The 17,232-nt window shown below is 50.3% G+C and overlaps 1 protein-coding gene and 2 pseudogenes across 1 annotated transcript; 2 read left to right on the top strand and 1 right to left on the bottom strand.

Annotated features, from left to right (window-relative positions):
• The first annotated feature begins 1,275 nt into the window (after positions 1–1,275).
• Positions 1,276–4,252, top strand: LOC125518311 (annotated as a pseudogene).
• Positions 4,253–5,875: 1,623 nt separating this feature from the next.
• LOC125524133 lies at positions 5,876–8,438 on the top strand (annotated as a pseudogene).
• A 666-nt stretch (positions 8,439–9,104) lies between these two features.
• On the bottom strand, positions 9,105–10,896 carry LOC125518312 (acid phosphatase 1-like). Its single transcript, XM_048683192.1, has 4 exons — positions 10,729–10,896; positions 10,269–10,474; positions 9,980–10,189; positions 9,105–9,466 (listed from the first exon to the last, which is right to left on the bottom strand). Exons 1-4 carry the CDS (start codon positions 10,894–10,896, stop codon positions 9,289–9,291), a joined length of 762 nt encoding a protein of 253 aa, XP_048539149.1. The 3' UTR covers positions 9,105–9,288.
• Positions 10,897–17,232: the final 6,336 nt, after the last annotated feature.

Consider the following 17,232-nt stretch of genomic DNA (forward strand, 5'->3'; position numbering starts at 1 on the left):
AATTTAAAAAAAGGTCGTGCATTTGAAAAATGTTACTCCCTCCGTAGCGAATAATTCAGGATGCGACCTAAATGCAGCTTGAGTATGGCGGTTGTGGGCCCAAAGATGTTCTAGCCTGGGCCCTCTCAGTACAGCCCAAGATATACGTATGTATCGCGGACCAAAAAATTGGGCCCACCTAGTGTACCCCATCGCGGTTGTGGGACGCGGTTTTTTACGTTCGCGTTCTGTATGCAGCGCGAATTCGACCGGCTATCAAGCATGTTGTCCAATCAGTTAGGTCCACCGTTGTGTCAGCCATGCACCAGCCACAGGCTAGTAGATTCGTTTCTCTAGCTAGGTCTTGTGCATGCTTTGTGCACTTTTCCCTCCCATGCTCCTGTTTAGTGGCAAGTCAGCCTCATAATTATATCTAGCGTGGATAATTAACGTCGCTAGTTACTTTTTGTTGCAGGATAATGTCATTAGTTACTATGGAATTATTACATGTTAACTCACAGCCTCACTAAAAAATCACGCGCGTGCAATTTTTATGAAGGCTTTGTCGGACTTTATGAAGGATGTGCCTGAACTTTGCCATGAAAATCAGAAGGACTTTTGAAGAAACCAATAAAAAGGAGAAGTTCTTTGAGTTTTGGCGACAAAGTCCAAAAATACGGTTAAAACGTTCTCTAACTATTTTTCAAAAATTGTGAGCTATGCCAAAGTTTTCCAAAAGTACTTCTATTTGTCATGGCAAAGTTCAGATACCAGTTTAACAAAGTTTGGTTATATGTTTTTTAGGGATACAGTTTGGTTCTATTTAAAACTATTTAAAAAACATTCTTTAAGAACAATTTCAATAACATGATATTTTAAATTTTGTGATGTTTAAATTATTTTCAACAAGATAGGCTAGAGGGATAATCACAGGAATTAATTCCACTGCCGGAAGGATAAAATAAATCTAGCAACAGGGCGTCACCTACTATTGGACAAAACTAGTCTGGGTCCTAACGGATCCTTCTCAACTTTCTTACGCGCATTATGGATAAATTTGGACGATGAAGATACACGCTATGAACGGAACACGAATGTAAATGTCTTTTCCAGCGGTTGCGTGAACTGAACACGCACCTCCCGTGCCGCCGCCGATGCGCGCCGCCCAGCCTCGCCGCCGCTGCCGGAGAAAGTCGGGGATGCAGGAGAGTGGCGTGGCGGCGTCGACGCCGGCAGGTTCGACCTCTTCCCCGTCATCGCGTAGGGCGTAGATTTCGCCCACCTATATATGCGCCGATGGAGAACGACGACTTCCTGATGGAGATACTCCTGCGGCTCCCCCCGCGACCTTCCTCCTCCCCCGCGTCTCCTCTGTCTGCAAGCGCTGGCGCCGCATCGTCGCTGACCCCCAATTCCTCCGCCGCTTCTGCGCGCACCACCGGGAACCCCCCATCGTCGGCGTGTTCTTCAACTCCAGCCTCGATGAACCCTCCTTCAGGTCGACTCTGGATCCACCGGACCTCATCCCGCCCGAGTGCTTCTCCCCACGGCTCGACGGCATCGAAGGCGGCATCTTGTCCTTTCGCGGCTGCCGCCACGGCCGCGTCCTCTTCACCGGCACGGACCGTGGCAGCAGCAGCTGCCGCCAGGTCCTTGTGTGGGATCCCGTCACAGGCGACGCCCGCTGCACAGCCAGTCCACCACAGCTGAATGGTCACCACTGGAGCGTGTACGATGTGCAAGCGGATGTGCTCTGTGTTGCCCGCGACGAGGGCCACGTGCATGGTGCCTGCCATTGGAGCCCCTTCAAGGTGGTCTTGGCGTGCGTCAGCGCCGGCGTCGCACGAGCCTGCGTCTACTCGTCGGAGATGGGAGCCTGGGCCAATCCCATCTCAACCTTGGTTCCATTTGGTATGTCTCCATCTCTTGGGAATTCCCTCTACTGGTTTATGTTTGGCCCCCAGGCAGGTATCCTTGAGCTTAATTTCGACAGACAGAGCCTAGCCATGATCGAGGTGCCACCACATGCCTACGCCAACCATCATGGACTCTATTTGAGTAATCTGGGTGGCGTGCTTGGTTTCATCGTCATGTCGGAATTCCACAGAGCTCAACTATGGGAGAGGATCACTGATTTTGACGGTGTTGCTGGGTGGATGCCGGGACGAACTATTGAGTTGCGCAAGCTTCTCCCTCTAAAATCAGGGGAATGGATCAAAAGAGTAAGGATTATCGAAGGGGACGATAATTTGGTACTTCTGTCAACATCTAGGGGCATCTTCATGGTTCATCACGAGTCATTGCAGTTTGAGGAGATATTTAAAAGCAACCCTCTCAATCGGCTGTCTACTATCTATACATATCCATTCGAAAGTTTCTTTGCTGCGGCTGCAGGTAATAACATGCATTTACATGGCAATTGCAGCAAAAATATAGTTATTTCTGATGGTTTTTGTTTCACAAGTGTTGGACTACCAATTTAAATTCCATCATCTCAATTATTTCTTTGGGTGCTTGATGAAGTACTGTTGTTGTATTTGATACTATTATTCAGAAATAACACAACAAATCGATTATAGCTCACTCGCTTGCCTATTGCCGCTGTTTGAAACTTGTCTTATGTGAACTCAGATTTGTGTGGGTATAGTACAGATCATTCTGGCATGCATGAGACAGAATAGTCGGAGATTGGCAAGAAATGTGAACAGCTAATCTTTTTTATTGGTACAAAATGCTGGATTGTGTAACTGAACAAGTTACATAATAACTGCATTTTAACTCAAAGGTCTCAAAACTCCAAACGGAAGCCATCTGAAGTTAGTATTATTTAGGCCATTGCTCTATCAGTTGCAGTCCACGCATACGTAGTCACCCACAACAGGTTTTACAGCATCCGCTAACCCTACTCCTAGCAACAATTGGTGGAACAAAAAAAATTCAGAACAAAAGCTCTGTTGGCCTTAGTTCAGAACTACTGATTTTTAACTATCTACTCCCTCCGTTCCGAATTACTTGTCACATGTATGGTGTATCTAGATGTATTTTAGTTCTAGATACATCCATTTCTACGACGAGTAATTTGGAACAGAGGGAGTAACTTATTGCAAACGATTGTACTGCAAAATCATGACTGAATGCTAAACTACAGGAGTGAGTGTCCCCTCAAGGGGTTCTGGTCATTGTCTCCCAGGAAGTTTACTGTCAGCCACCGGTCATCACTACCAGGACCTTACCCTGTGGAAATCAATGCACTTATAGCTCAATGGAAGCCTTAGAAAAACCCTGACCTTACTGAAGTAGTAATTTTTGCTATAAACTGTGCAAGATACAACAGTTTGGGATTTTCTTTTTGGGAAGTATTGATAGTTGCTTCTTGGAAAGAATAATTTAATGTAGAAAATAAACTGGCCATTAAAGATTGAAAGCATGAGCTTCTTGTTGCCTTGGTTGGTATATGACGTTGGAACTTTTTGAAGATTATCTAGGACAACGATCTTTAGGTTTGGAGCTATTGTGCTTGTGCACCCTAGCGAACGCTGAAAGTTAGTCGATGCTTCTGTAAACCATTTCATTCTTCATGCAGGAGTGAGTGATCTTCGTGAGGGGCGGGGACAAGGTGAAGGTGGAGCAGGCGGCACAACGCATCAATGAGAATACCGATCTTTGCTGTTAATTTATATGCGCTTTATGGATTTCGGTTGCATCCTGGACGTTATGTAGTTCAGCTCTCTCAAGCATCTGACTACAGTTTGCTATCTCGTTGAGCTGGGTTTGGTGATATCACGCTTTACGGAACTTTCTGTGTGTTTTCTCTTATCTGTAATAGCAGTGCTTCCAGAATTTGTAAGCAGGACCCCATTACTAGTTTTTCCTTTTAACATAATAATAAACCGGGTGGTGTAAAGCCTTGCGTCTGAATATACCATGGATAAACTTGGTTTTTTCCCAATTCTATCATGGCAAACACGTGGAAGAAGTGTTTCTGATGGGCTCTAGCATTTCTATTTCTTCATACATTGATCGGATGAATTCTAAGTATGTGTTATTTGTATAGGTTGCTCAAGCAAATAGAACAGGAGGGACTCTTCTGCTCTTAATTGTGCAGCCGACATATTCAGGATGTTTGCTAAGTTGGCTAGGAACTGTCACTGTTTTCTTGCGGTCAGCTTCTTCCCTGGACATCGTTTCAGAATTCCATTATGCAGAGATAAGCAACATGGTGCTCCGGAAGCAAATTGTTATGTCCTTCCTACTTTGCCAGACTGATATCTGAAGTAGAACGGAGCAAGAACAGAAGTTGACCAGGTGAGAGGATCAGAATGAAAGTTCAGGGTAGTTGGGATCCCTAGTTAGTTCTTTCTTTACTTGCTGAACCAGTTGCATACAGAGGCTTATAACCCGCCTCACTCACAGCATCCTCACTGGCCCACCTGCCAGGAACGTCACACATAAATTAACTCACACTATGCGGGCCCACATGACAGGTAGTCGCTAGCCCGCACCGCTCAGGCCACCGTCTTCTCCTGTACCACTTCCTGTTGTCATGGCCGCACTGTAGCCGGTCATGACATTGCTTCCCCTTTTGAGACGCAGCAGCTTGCCCCCAAGCTGCAGCCACACTAGTGAGATACACAATGCTTGCGCAACACTGCATCACCTTCCCAGGTCGCCATCGCATGCGGCAGGTTGCTCCATTTCTCAGGTTCCCATTCTCCGCCGGGTGTCTGTCGTCGAGGATTTCTTCTGGTTCCAAATCCTGCAGAGAAGTATACCTGGTGTAAAATTTGGGACATGAGGCTAAAGTTGTCGCACACGGAGGACTGGTTGCACTGACCTCTGAGCGGTCCATCTTGTATGCTGCTGGACCAAGAATGGTAATGCGGTGCAAGAAAAACCCGAATGCAACACCTGACCACCCGATGACTGGGCATACGATTGCAGCTTCAAATACGGTTACTCCCCCACTGGAAACAGCCATGTGCGTCATGCGTTCCCGAGCCCGTGCCAACTGTGTCTTGAGTGCGTGTTGATGGCGCCCCCGAAGAACTTCCTAGACATCAGTATTGCTGGTGGATGCGATATCAGGGATCATTTATATTTCAGTGAGTACAAATGATGCCCCATGTTTGTAGGATCCAGTTCTGCTCTTGGCTGGCTCCTGCTCGTGCAACTGTGTTTGTTGATCCTATTTGAGTTTGAGATTCAGTTTACAGTCGAGAGCAGAACAGAGTCTGAAGATACATCATAGTCTTTGACCACTACCGCGTTAGCATATGGAAGTTATTTTGGCAAAAACTTTGCTCCTGTTAGTTTTGCCTGCACACTGGAGTTTCCATCCATGGCCAAATTATGGGTGCGGGTGGCCATGTTGGTGTTGCCCTCCAAGAACTGGTGCCATGTGCGGAACAAGATGGAGAGGACTGACACTGAGTCACTGATACTTCAAAGAACTGTTGCCTTCAGAATATGATGGTGCAGTCTTGAAGCCCCAACAGCATGATGCGTGCGTGCTACATCTCTGCTGGCTTGCTGCTTCCTCTTCTGTCATCGGGCACAGTTTCACTCCCTCGCTGTCCGGTGATTCTTCATGGTGGTCTTTTCGACGACTCTGTCTCACGCAAGCATCTTTCATTGGTGATGTGTGCTGTTCGTTGCTGCTCACCTGATCATTGAGCCGTCAACAAATCCAAGAGTCAATGTAATCAAAAGCAACTATTCTACGTAGAAATGGTCACTGGTCAGAAAAATCATTGAATAGCAGATTGACAGGGGACCTAGCTTATTTTTTTGCTTCTTTGGAAATTGACAGGAAGCCTAACTTATTTGTCTTCTTTCAGTTCCACTGCATATAATTCCCACATTGTTCACCGTAGCGTCCTCATTGAGCCCAAGATGACTGCGGTTGCTAATTCCAACCCTGTTCGTGGTAGCATCCTCCACAAGCTATCTCTAGTCCTCCTCATTTGCTTACTCCTCGGGTACAACTGTGAAGCCATGGGCAGGAAGGCTGAAAAGGCCGCACTTCTTAGCCTTGAGAGATACTGGGGCCTTCAGACGACTATCAACTGGAGCTCCATCATTGACAGAGGCCACTGTAAGTGGGATGGGGTCACTTGCACTCAGGAGGGCTTTGTTACAGGTATTTCACTCAGATTCTACAATCTTGCCAAGCCAATTCCCTTAGAAATCTGCTCCTTCAAGAACATTACCAACATTGACCTTTCGTCCAACAAGATCCCAGGTCCTTTCCCTACGGTTCTTTTCGGCTGCTCAAGCCTTGAGTTTCTGGACCTCTCATTCAATTCTTTTGTTGGTAGTCTCCCATTAAATATCCATTTACTGTCAAAAACAATTACCTACCTTAACCTTGAATCGAATAATTTATCCAGTACTATTCCTAGTTCAATCTTCCAGCTTTCATCCCTAGAAGTTCTGAAACTATCTTTCAATCGCTTTGATTCACACAGAATCGATCCACAGTTGGGAAATTTGACAAACCTAGAAGAATTGTCAATGAGTTATATGAATATAGTTGGTGAAATTCCAGACACTATATCCAGGCTGACCCGACTTATAACCTTAGATTTGTCTTCTAACACACTGAATGGGACAATACCGACTGGGATTTGGAGCATGCAGAATCTAGAGTTCCTTGATCTACACAGTAACTCTCTGTCCGGTCGCATACCAGATGATTTCTGTAAGCTCAAGAATTTGTCCCAACTTAGAACCTTAGATTTGTCTTCTAACACACTCAATGGGACAATACCTAGTGGGATTTGGAGAATGCAGAATATGAAATTGCTCGATCTACACAACAACTATCTATCTGGTCACATACTAGATGATCCCCGTGAGCTCAAGAATCTATCCCCACTTACAACCTTAGATTTTTCTTCTAACACACTTAATGGGACAATACCTACTGTGATTTGGAGAATGAAGAATCTGGAGCTCCTCGATCTACACAATAACTCTCTATCCGGTCACATACCAGATGATTTCTGTAAGCTCAAGAATCTGTCCCGCCTTTTATTGTACGACAACCATTTCCCCGGCCCAATACCAGAAAACATTACACAGTTTCCTAAGTGCACCAGATTGCACTTGAAGATGTTTGTAATAATTCTCCTGGTCTCTGGTTCAGCCATTCTCATATGCACAGGGCTGATTGGTTTAACTAAGATCAAGGCATTTTTCTCAAAGGAAAAGGATGATGATGCCCCATCTCCACTGTGGAAGCTGACGGCCTTCCAAGCTATTGATTATGACATTCAAGACATCATTTCTAACCTCATTGATGCAAACCTTGTCGGCAGTGGTGGCTCAGGAAAGGTATATAAGATCTGCCTTGGTAACACAAACGGCGAGGTTATAGCTGTCAAGCAAATATGGACTAGTGGCGGACGGGAACATGATATGCTGGAAAAGCAGTTTCAAGCTGAAATTGAGATTCTTGGATCCATCCGACACGCCAATATTGTAAAGTTGCTTGGCTACATTTCAAGCTCCAAATCAAAGCTCCTCATATACGAATACATGGAAAACGGTAGCCTGTATGAATGGCTGCATCAGAAAGATGATCCTACTAGTACAACTAGACGGTTGTTGAACTGGCCGATATAAGAATGTCAATAGCAACCGATGCCGCAAGAGGGCTGTGTTACATGCACCACGGTTGCTCTCCTGCTATAGCACACCGTGATGTGAAGTCCAGCAACATCCTACTGGATCCTCAGTTCAAGGCGAAGATTGCGGACTTTGGTCTAGCTCGCGCACTGCTTAAAGCCGGTGAGCCAGAGTCGGTCTCGGCGGTGGTTGGTTCCTTTGGATACATTGCTCCAGGTAAAAATTTCAGTTATTTTGAAATCTGTATTATAACTGTGTGAACAACTACTTACACCTTTTGTTTTGTAGAATTCGGAAGCTCGAGAAAGATGAATGAGAAAGTTGATGTGTACAGCTTTGGGGTGGTTCTTCTGGAGCTGGTAACAGGGAGGCGTGCAAATGGTGGGGGCGGGTACGAGAATTTGGCGCAATGGGCATGGAGGCAATTTCATCAAGATGAGGACATCCATTTGACAAATGTGATTGATGCAGACATACGAGATCCAGCCTACTCGCGTGAGGTACAACTGGTGTTGAAGCTAGGGCTAATTTGCACCGGCACAAACCCATCATCACGGCCGTCGATGAAGCAGGTTCTGCAGGTCCTACAGCGCTGAAAACACACGGTGATGCAGTTCCATGAAGCAGGTTCTGCAGGTCCTGCAACGCTGAAAAACACACGATGATGCAGTTCGTAATAAGCCATCTGAATCAGAAGGTCGTCAAAAGTTTCAGAGACACGCCATGGTGTTATTCTTACTAGATATAATTTTCTTTTCCAATGAAACTGAAGCACGGCGACACACACAATGTTTTTTTACAAGCAATAAGATTCAGCATCTGTTTTTTTATTGTGCAATGTCAGCGTGTTGCCTGGCCGTTGATCCTGTTTACTTTGAGGTTCAGTTTAAAGTCAAGGACTAAACAGAGTATCAGTATAAACATCTGACTTTGGCAACACTTTTGGTAACCTTGCGTGTCATGATAGCTCCAGCGAGTTTCGATCTTGTCACGCTATCGTTCTAACCTAGGCTTGCCCTTCAAAATATAAACATCAATCTCCCTTTTGAGGGGAATTCATTCTGAACTTTGTGTTGGGTGCTGTTACTTTCTGTAGACAGAAAAAAAAAAGGTGTCTTTCTGTGTTGGATGCAGTCTTCCTTCAAACCTCAGAGATCCTACACAAGTGTTGGTAAATGCGAGATCCTGCTGACAGAATAAAAAGAGGTGCGCAGAGCAGCACTGCAGTTTTTTTTCTTCTTCTTAGCTGGTTCCTTCCTTGCAACAATGTAAGAAGATCTGAAGATGCACACCACTTTTTTTTTGGTTTGTTCAGCAGAGATGAGGAGGCTAGATTTTTGTAGATTATGCCCAGAAGATATTATTTCAAGAGATATCTTCCTGCTTAACAGCATAGGATATTTCACGGAGCCATTCCGTCGATTCCTCGCCTTTTCGGCACATTGTGTCCATCAAAGCAACAACATTTCACATCTTATCCATTACAAAATCAAAGCTCACAAGTCCAATCCTTTTGCACGGTATAAATCCTTCCTTCTCAATTCCATTCTCAGTTTTGTTTTTGCACACTCAGTCAGTCAGTACAGGGTTCAGTCAATCGGGCCGGCATGACGAACGCAACAGATAAATAAGCACTGCATTTCTCACACTATGCCCACCAATCATGTCTGCTCTCTTGTGTCAGGGGATGTAGTACATTGGGTTGGGGAGCTTGAAGGAGCGGGCGCTCATGGAGTAGCCCAGCAGGTCGCTCCACTGGTCGCCCGAGTTGCCCAGGATCTTGTACCCCTCCGCCTCCATCTCCTTCCTCTTCTCCGACTTGTAGGCCGTCGCCGTTTTCTCCCGGTCAGCCGCTGCCCTGGACATCATCACAGAGGGCAGGTTTCAGAATCCCATTATGCAGAAATGAAGAACACTAGTTGGCAGAAGACTACAACAAGATTAGTGGCTGTGAAATTCAGCACCGCAACAAGACTATTTCACCCTTGTCCTCAGGTTGTGGTACTGCCATATTAGAATTTGGATGGAAGGACTGGCGCTAACTAAGTAGATTCATGTCTGGAACGCGTACCTAGAACAGAGTATTCGGTCCAACATAATGAACTTTCTACTGCCTATATGCAAGGACATTGCTGCAGCGCTGAATTTTGATGTATTTTTGTGACAAAGACTGCTGCATTTGGTAATTTGGGCATTCTAATGGGTCTCTCAGCCAGTGATTATGAAGAGCACACAGAAACAAGTTTAATATTTGGAGCAGGACATAGCTCAATGGAATGCCTAAAAAAATTCCCCACCAAGGCAGGGTGAAAGTGATGTGCAATGGTATAAACAGCAGAAGAGGGACGGTGAAGGTGTAGGTGGGTACTACCTGAGTATGAGCTTGTCCCAATCGTGGAAGCCCTGTCTCCTGAGGTTGTCGACGGTGACGGCCTGGTGGGCCTCGGTGCGGCCGGTGAGCAGGAAGGTCTTGAACCCCAGGTCGCGCACCTCCCTGTAGAGGCGGAGGCTGGAGGGGATCGCCGGCGCCTCCCCCGTCTCCACCCACCGGTCGAACTCGCGGTGGTCGAACAGCTCCAGCCTGCAGTCCAACATCGAGCGTGAGCAAATCTCAGTCGAGGAATCGAGCTTCCCGGCCCGGCGGTCTCGAAATGGCTCACCCGTATCCGTGCTGCGCGTAGTAGGGGAGGTTGGAGAGCAGCGTCTCGTCGATGTCGAAGACCCAGGCGGCGTCGTTGGTGGAGTCGGCGGCGCGCGCGGAGCGGGCGTATGCGGAGGCCTCCCGCGCGACGAGGTCGAGGTCGGAGCGGTAGGCGGGGCCGGTGAGGTATGCGCGCACGTGCGGCACGCAGCCCTCCGGCACGGGCTGCAACACAGTCACCCCAAATGCAACTGAACGCCATGATAATTATACTGGTATGTGTTGCTGACGGAGCTCCACTTGGCAACTAACCTATCGACACCCCGTTGCCGGCCAAGCCCATCTCCCCTTCCCTTCCACCTCCACACCGAGCCCCCTCGCGCTGCGCCACCGCTAGCCACCCGCCCCTTCACCATCGCCAATCCACCAAGTTTGGCTTCTCTGCCAGCCACTGCCCTGCTTGGGTCTCGTCCTCGGACCTCCTTCCCAGCAACATTCATGCGCCTGCCCAGCCTGGCGTCGCGTATCGGGCGTTCATATTTTATCGCCTGTGCTGCCCTGTCGCTGCCATACCAGGCAAGCCTTCCTTCTCGCTCAACTTCACGCCATACCCCCGCTTCCACCGTTGCAATGCTTCCCTCATCCATGGGGTTCTTCGGTACTGGCTCAATTCCTTGCGTGACAACTTCCAGGTGGTTGCGTGTGGAGGGTTTTGAGTTCAGGCTCGAGCTCTCCTCACCCACGATGGCCTCCTTCAACCTCTCCCTCAACAATCTATGCCATGGCTGGCTCGTCCTTCGGTTCCTCCCATCCCTGGACGCTGCACGTGTGAAGATTCAAGCCAGGGGAGACCCAATGCGCCTAGGCCTGCCACCTGAGTTGGGGCCGTAGCGCCACCGCAACCACCACCATCCCTCCATCTCCTACCCTCACGCGGACTGGTGAACCCCAGGGGCACTCGAGTGCCTCCGCGACCGAAGCGGGGGAGACGGCCTGCGACCACGCGGTACCCCCTTTTGTCGCAGTTATTACTCCTCCGCCTACCATCACCCCAATTTTGGCTGCAACCGATGCTCATGCGTTGGACGTTTCGCCTCCCTGGTCCACGGCCTGTCCACCGGTCTATGCCTCGCCCCGTGCGATGCATGTGCCTTTTAGCGCCCCTATTGCTTCTATGCCGCTACGCCACCCCCTCTCCCTCCATTCTCGCCTCGCCGCCCACCCCAACCACGTCCTCTCTCTGTCATGGACCTCGCATGGTTGTGCGCCCACTGTCTCTCCCCTCAACACCATGATGCGGATTGCCGCGACTCCTGCTGCCGCAGAAGAGGCCACAAGCAGCGCAAATGCACCGTTGTCTTCACTAACACGCTGCCATTTCCCTTCTCCGCCATGCTTGGTTCCTTTTTCCCGCGGCCAGTGGATCGCCTTTGCCTCGTGGCGTCATCCCCCCTCCCCGTCGCCTAGTCACCCCAGCCACGCTAACTGGGCAGTGGTTGGCGACCATGATGTTCCCGGCTCTGCTGCGGGTCTACCATTAGATCTCGATCCTCCGGCTGCGGTCGAGCCATTGGAGAAGGCGGTGGCGATGGATCACGCGCCTATAGCCGTCGCCGCTCCCGCCCCGTTGGAGTTTGATGCTCATCATGCCTTTCCCTTTGCAAGCCAAGGAGAGAGCCTGGAGGAGGCATCCTCATGCTTGGAGTGGTTGAAGGGCCGGCCAGACTACGTGCACGCCAACATGCCGATGGTCCAGATGTCGTGCTTTCGCCCACATGAAACCCACCCCGCCTCCAACCCGTCATTGCCATCCGTCGTGCAGATAATGAGGCCGGCAAGGGCCACCTTCACTGCGTTCTCTACACCTCGGTGGGCTCCCAGGTGGTGATTTTCCATGATGAAGTAGAGTGGGACAGGGTGATGCGTGTTGCACCGTTGGCCAGGAGCACACTGTGTGCATCCAGTCCTAGCCTCCTAGGAGCAGGCAGAGAGCTGGATTTAGTTCAACCATGAAGCCGCAGTGTTCCTATCCATCGCAAGTACCCGCTCGAGCACTGGAACAAGAACCATATCATGCATTCTGTCAGCTGTCACACCCCGGCGGCGAGGGGATCGAAAGAGAGGGTAGGTAAGAGGAGCACGGAGCATGTGAGAAGAGAGATCAAGGGGATGAGGATTCAACTTACTTTCTCTTCAAGCTTAACCCTAACAGAGGCTTACAAGTGCTTAAGTATTACCCTCGCACATGGACACGGCCCAAGATCCAAATGGTGCTACTGCACTTCAGTGCACTTTCAATCACGCGGCTTCAGGTTCAGATACCTGAACATGATCAGCAGGCGTGGCATTCGCATCTCCTTGAGCCATGACATCGTCCCAAATGACCGCGTCGGGGAAGCAGTGGCGTAGGACGTCGTAGTCCTCCCAGGTAGTTGTTTCAGCTGGCAAGTTGGACCACTGGTCACGGAGCTACGTGATTGCAGCCGCGCCTTTCTTCACCATGCGGCGCTTCAGAATCATGGGCCGCTCGAAGAAGACCGACGAATAGTTGAGGGTGAGCGGCCTCAATTGGGAGACGTGGACGACTAGGTGGATGTGGCTGTCTTGCAAGAGCTCCAGGCAGTAGGCAAGGGTGCCGATGTGGTCGGTGACGGTGAACTGCTCTAAGTACCTATAGGCGAGCTTGCGGCAAGGACAGCTGGCGACGGAGACTTGGACATAAGGTTGTAACTAGAGGACATGCTCACCGACGGCGAAGGCGCGCTACATGCAGTGCTTGTCGGCCAGCTAATTGAAGTATCCTTGGTGCGCACGAGCCGGGCACACAACAACTCAGTGTGGATCGTCCAACCGAGGTCCCTGGTCACCGCGTCGGTTGGCATCTTGTCGCTGAAGGTTGGGAGCTCCTCCAGATTTGGCTCTATGCCGTAGAGCACCTTGAACGAGAACACCGGAGTGAGGAGTGATGTGTCGAGTTATAGCAAAACTCTGCGGCAACGAGCCACTGCTTCGGCCGATCATTGACGGCACAACTCTGTCCATCGGTCTAGGGGTCGTACACCCTAGTGTGCATGAGCTTGGTGCCGGCGGCGATGAGGAGCTCGCGCCACATGGCACTAATGAAGACTCTGTCTCTGTCGGAGACGATTGAGTGGGGGATGTCAAGAAGCTTGATGTTGGAATCCCAGAAGGCCCGAGCGACTTGACATCATTGAAGGGATGCCACAACGGCACGGAATGCGCAAATTTGGTCAGACGATCGACGACAACCTTGATTGTGTCGAATCCTTCAGATTTGGGCAGCCCCTCGACGAAGTCCATGGTCAAATCATGCCACGACTCTGTCGTAGTTGGGAGGGGTTGCAGCTTTTGCCGACAGGGTGGCATTGCTCGTGCTTCACGTACGATCAGATTAGGCACTGGTGGACGAAATCTTCGACGGCGCGCATCTGGCCGGGGCACTCAAAGTGCTTCCGCACCCGCCGGTACGTCGCCATGACGCCGGAGTGCCCCCCCCCCCCCCCCCCCCCCCCCCCCCCACCGTGCTATCATGGAGCGCCGAGATGATCTTGGTCCGGAGCGAGGTGTTGGCGCGAATCTGGGCATGTCGCTCTGCCGAATGATGCCTTACCGAAGTGCTCATCTTTGGTCGTCAGGGCTCTTGATCGGCAGTTGCGCTAGGAGTTCTCGCGCCGTTTCATCCATTTCATACGAGTTGTCCACCTCCTATAACCACTGTGTCTGAACGATCAAGAGTGCGTCAAGAGCGAGCTTGTGTACCACACGACACGAGAGAGCGCGTCAGCTGCCCCTCTGTCTGCACCTTTTTTTGTATCTGGAAGTGAATTGAGGACCTACCAGCTTGGACATGGCCTTGCGCTAGAGTTCAGTGTCTAGTTGATGTTCGCCCAGCGCACACAAACTGTTGTGATCAGTGATGATCTCGAATGGTCCGTGTTGGAGATACTGGCAACATTTGTCCACGGCCATCGTGACAGTGAGAAACTCTTTCTCATAGGTGGAAAGTTCCTGATTCGCCCAACAACTTGCTCATGTAGGCCACGGGGTGACCGTCTTGTACAAGCACTGCACCTACGCCTGTGTCATAGGCGTCTGTCTCAATGGCGAACGGCCGAGAGATATCCGGCGGCGCAAACACCAGCGTTTTCATCATTGCTTGCAGCTTGTTGAACGGCTACTGCGTACGCGTACACTCGTCCCAGTGAAACCCCTTCTTGGTCAACAGCTGGGAGATGGGCTTGGCGAGGATGTCATAGTTGGAGACAAATTTCTTGTAGTAGCCAGTGAGCCCGAGGAAACCGCGGAGCTCCGAGGTCGTGGTGGGCATGGGCCAGGCATGCATCGCACTAGCCTTGCCCATGACAGTGGCAACCTCATCCTTAGAGATCACAAGACCCGAGTAATCGATGCTTGGTTGCGCGAATGAACACTTGGATGCCTTGGCATAGAGCTGGTGCGCGCGAAGGATGGAGAGCACGATCCGCAGGTGTTTTATCTGTGTTGCGCCAGGCTCCAAGTGGACTCCGTGATCATACTGACGACGCAGGGGAAGTGTTGTAGGTTCAACAAACACGTTGACAAAGTCATGGAGCACCTTCTGAATGTTGCACGACATGGGCGCGACATTCCCTTTGTCAGGTCGTTCGACATTGACTAAGGGCACATACCGGATATCGTTGGCCACCTCCACTCGGTGCAGCTCGTACGCGTCCAACCCTGAAATGGGCGGAAGATCAGTCTTCTAACGCCTTGTAACTAAACTTGTTTGCCCTTTGTCTCAAATGCAATCGTCTTCACTTGCCAGTGATGGTCCATCGGACTGTGCACGACCAGCCAATCCGTGCCCAGCACACCTTCATAGGCACTCAACTGCGGCATGCGCAGATCCGTGTCGAATGTGTATCCTAGCACTTGCCATGCTTGAGTACGCACCATTCGATCGCAGTGCAATCGCTAGCCGTTGGCTACGCGCACAGATAGGGACGGCAAGGACTCTGTTTACACAGCCAATCGCACTGCAAATGCTTCGCTGATGAAACTGTGTGTTTCCAGACTCGACCAACAACAACATGGCCTGATAACCAACTTGCACGCACGCACCAATGGTGGAGGGCGCCCCCTCACCCGGGACAGCATGTTGGCTGTCATCTGACGGAATTCCCCATAGTCGACTACTTCAATAATCAGAACTTGGCATGTGCGCTTGCATTGATGTTCCCGGGAATACTTGTCGACGCAACAAAAATAGAGGCCGTTGGCTTGTCTAAATTCGTGCAGTCGGCGCTCACGGGCGTACTCATCGCCGCCTGGCCGTGGTTGCACGGCCTCACGCTGGAGCTGGAGCCGGCAAGGGTGGTCGTCATCGTCCTACGGGCGTGATGCGTTGGTAGGGCACCCTCTGCTTCTCCAGTTCTTTATCCTAGATGCCCACAAAGACAACTTCCCATGTGATGCTAGTTGGGGACTGAAGGCGAACGCCCAACCTGAGTTTGTCTTTCAGACAAAGCACAAACTGGGAGACAAAAAAACTTCAGGCTCACTGACAGATCCAAGGAGAGCAAATGGCACATGGATGTTTCAAACTGCCGACGATAGTCTTGGACGCTGCCTGTCTGTTGTAACTGAACCAATCGGTGCATCTGTTGGCTTGTGGGAGACTTGCTCATTGTAGACGAGCTGGGCTTCGAATCGCTCATCGACGGTGATCTGGTTCGCGTCGAGGTGTCAGATGACCAACTTGAGCAAGCCCTTCAACTGATCCGTGATTTCCGACATGGCCGGAAGGACGTGGCGGGTCTAGCGGAATGTTTGGATGGCAACTCCATCGTCTCACTCCAAATCAAATCGAACTCCGTGCAAGATTTTGAGCAAATTCACTGAGACGAATCGCACCTAGCACAGTGGATGTTACCAATTGGATCGAGAGGATATGACTACGGCGGCGACGGCAGCGAACTGGGGTGGTGGGGAATATTTGGAGGCTCTGATTACCAGATTGTCACGCCCCGAGAGCGAGATTGAAAGAAAGGGTAGGTGAGAGGAGCACAAAGCAAGTGAGAAGAGAGATTGAGACTGTGAGTTTTCAATTTATTTTCTCTTCAAGCATAACCCCATCAGAGGCTTACAAGTGCTTAAGTACTACACGCCCGCCGAGCCCTTGCACATGGACACAGCCCAAGCCCCAAATGGTGCTCTGGACTTTCAGTCACACGACTTCAGGTTCAGATACTTGAACATGATCAGCAGGCGTAACATCAGCCCACTTCTTCAACCAGCACCGCGTCGACCCTTTGTGCGTCTCCGGCAATGATTCTCGCCCGTGCTCGTGGAGGTGTTGGTGGAGCGCGTCGAGCATGCCCTGTCGTTCATGCATGTCATGAGCAACGACACAATCGGAGCGCTCGCTACCATCTCCATCTGGCGCATCATCCCACTGCTAGGCTCGGACTCTGACAGGGAAGACAACGGTGACAACACCCCCCATGCTGTTGGCGGTGGCTCTACCAAGGTTGCGCATGAGTAGCCAACCAAGCAAGGTGGGTGGTTCCTCGCCGCACGACCCTAGCCCATATGCCCAGCAGTTTGGCGCGTTGCAACTGCTACCCTAGGCCCCGATGAAGGCAAGATGGTGTTGCCCACTGTCCAAGAGGAGTGCATCCTCTCCAAGCCCAAGAGGTGAAGACAGGGGCGGAGCCCATTGGGCCTTCCCGTATGCACAGGAATACGGGTCCAAAAATTGGCTAGTAGTACCTATGTAAATAAAAAAGCCCAGTGCATGAGGGTGGCCCAGGAATGATGCATCAGGGTCGGCCCGTTTCAACGACGCGTCCGCGGCCCAACACAGCAGTACGCCTGCCGCCTGCGTACGCACCCACGCACGACTTACCGATCCACCTCCTCACGTAGTCACGTCACGTACAGCTCCCTCAAAAAAGAAAAACCAATCGATCCATCGACTATCG

The sequence above is a fragment of the Triticum urartu genome, chromosome 7, assembly GCF_003073215.2.
Source record: "Triticum urartu cultivar G1812 chromosome 7, Tu2.1, whole genome shotgun sequence".
In the NCBI taxonomy this organism is placed as follows: Eukaryota; Viridiplantae; Streptophyta; class Magnoliopsida; order Poales; family Poaceae; genus Triticum; species Triticum urartu.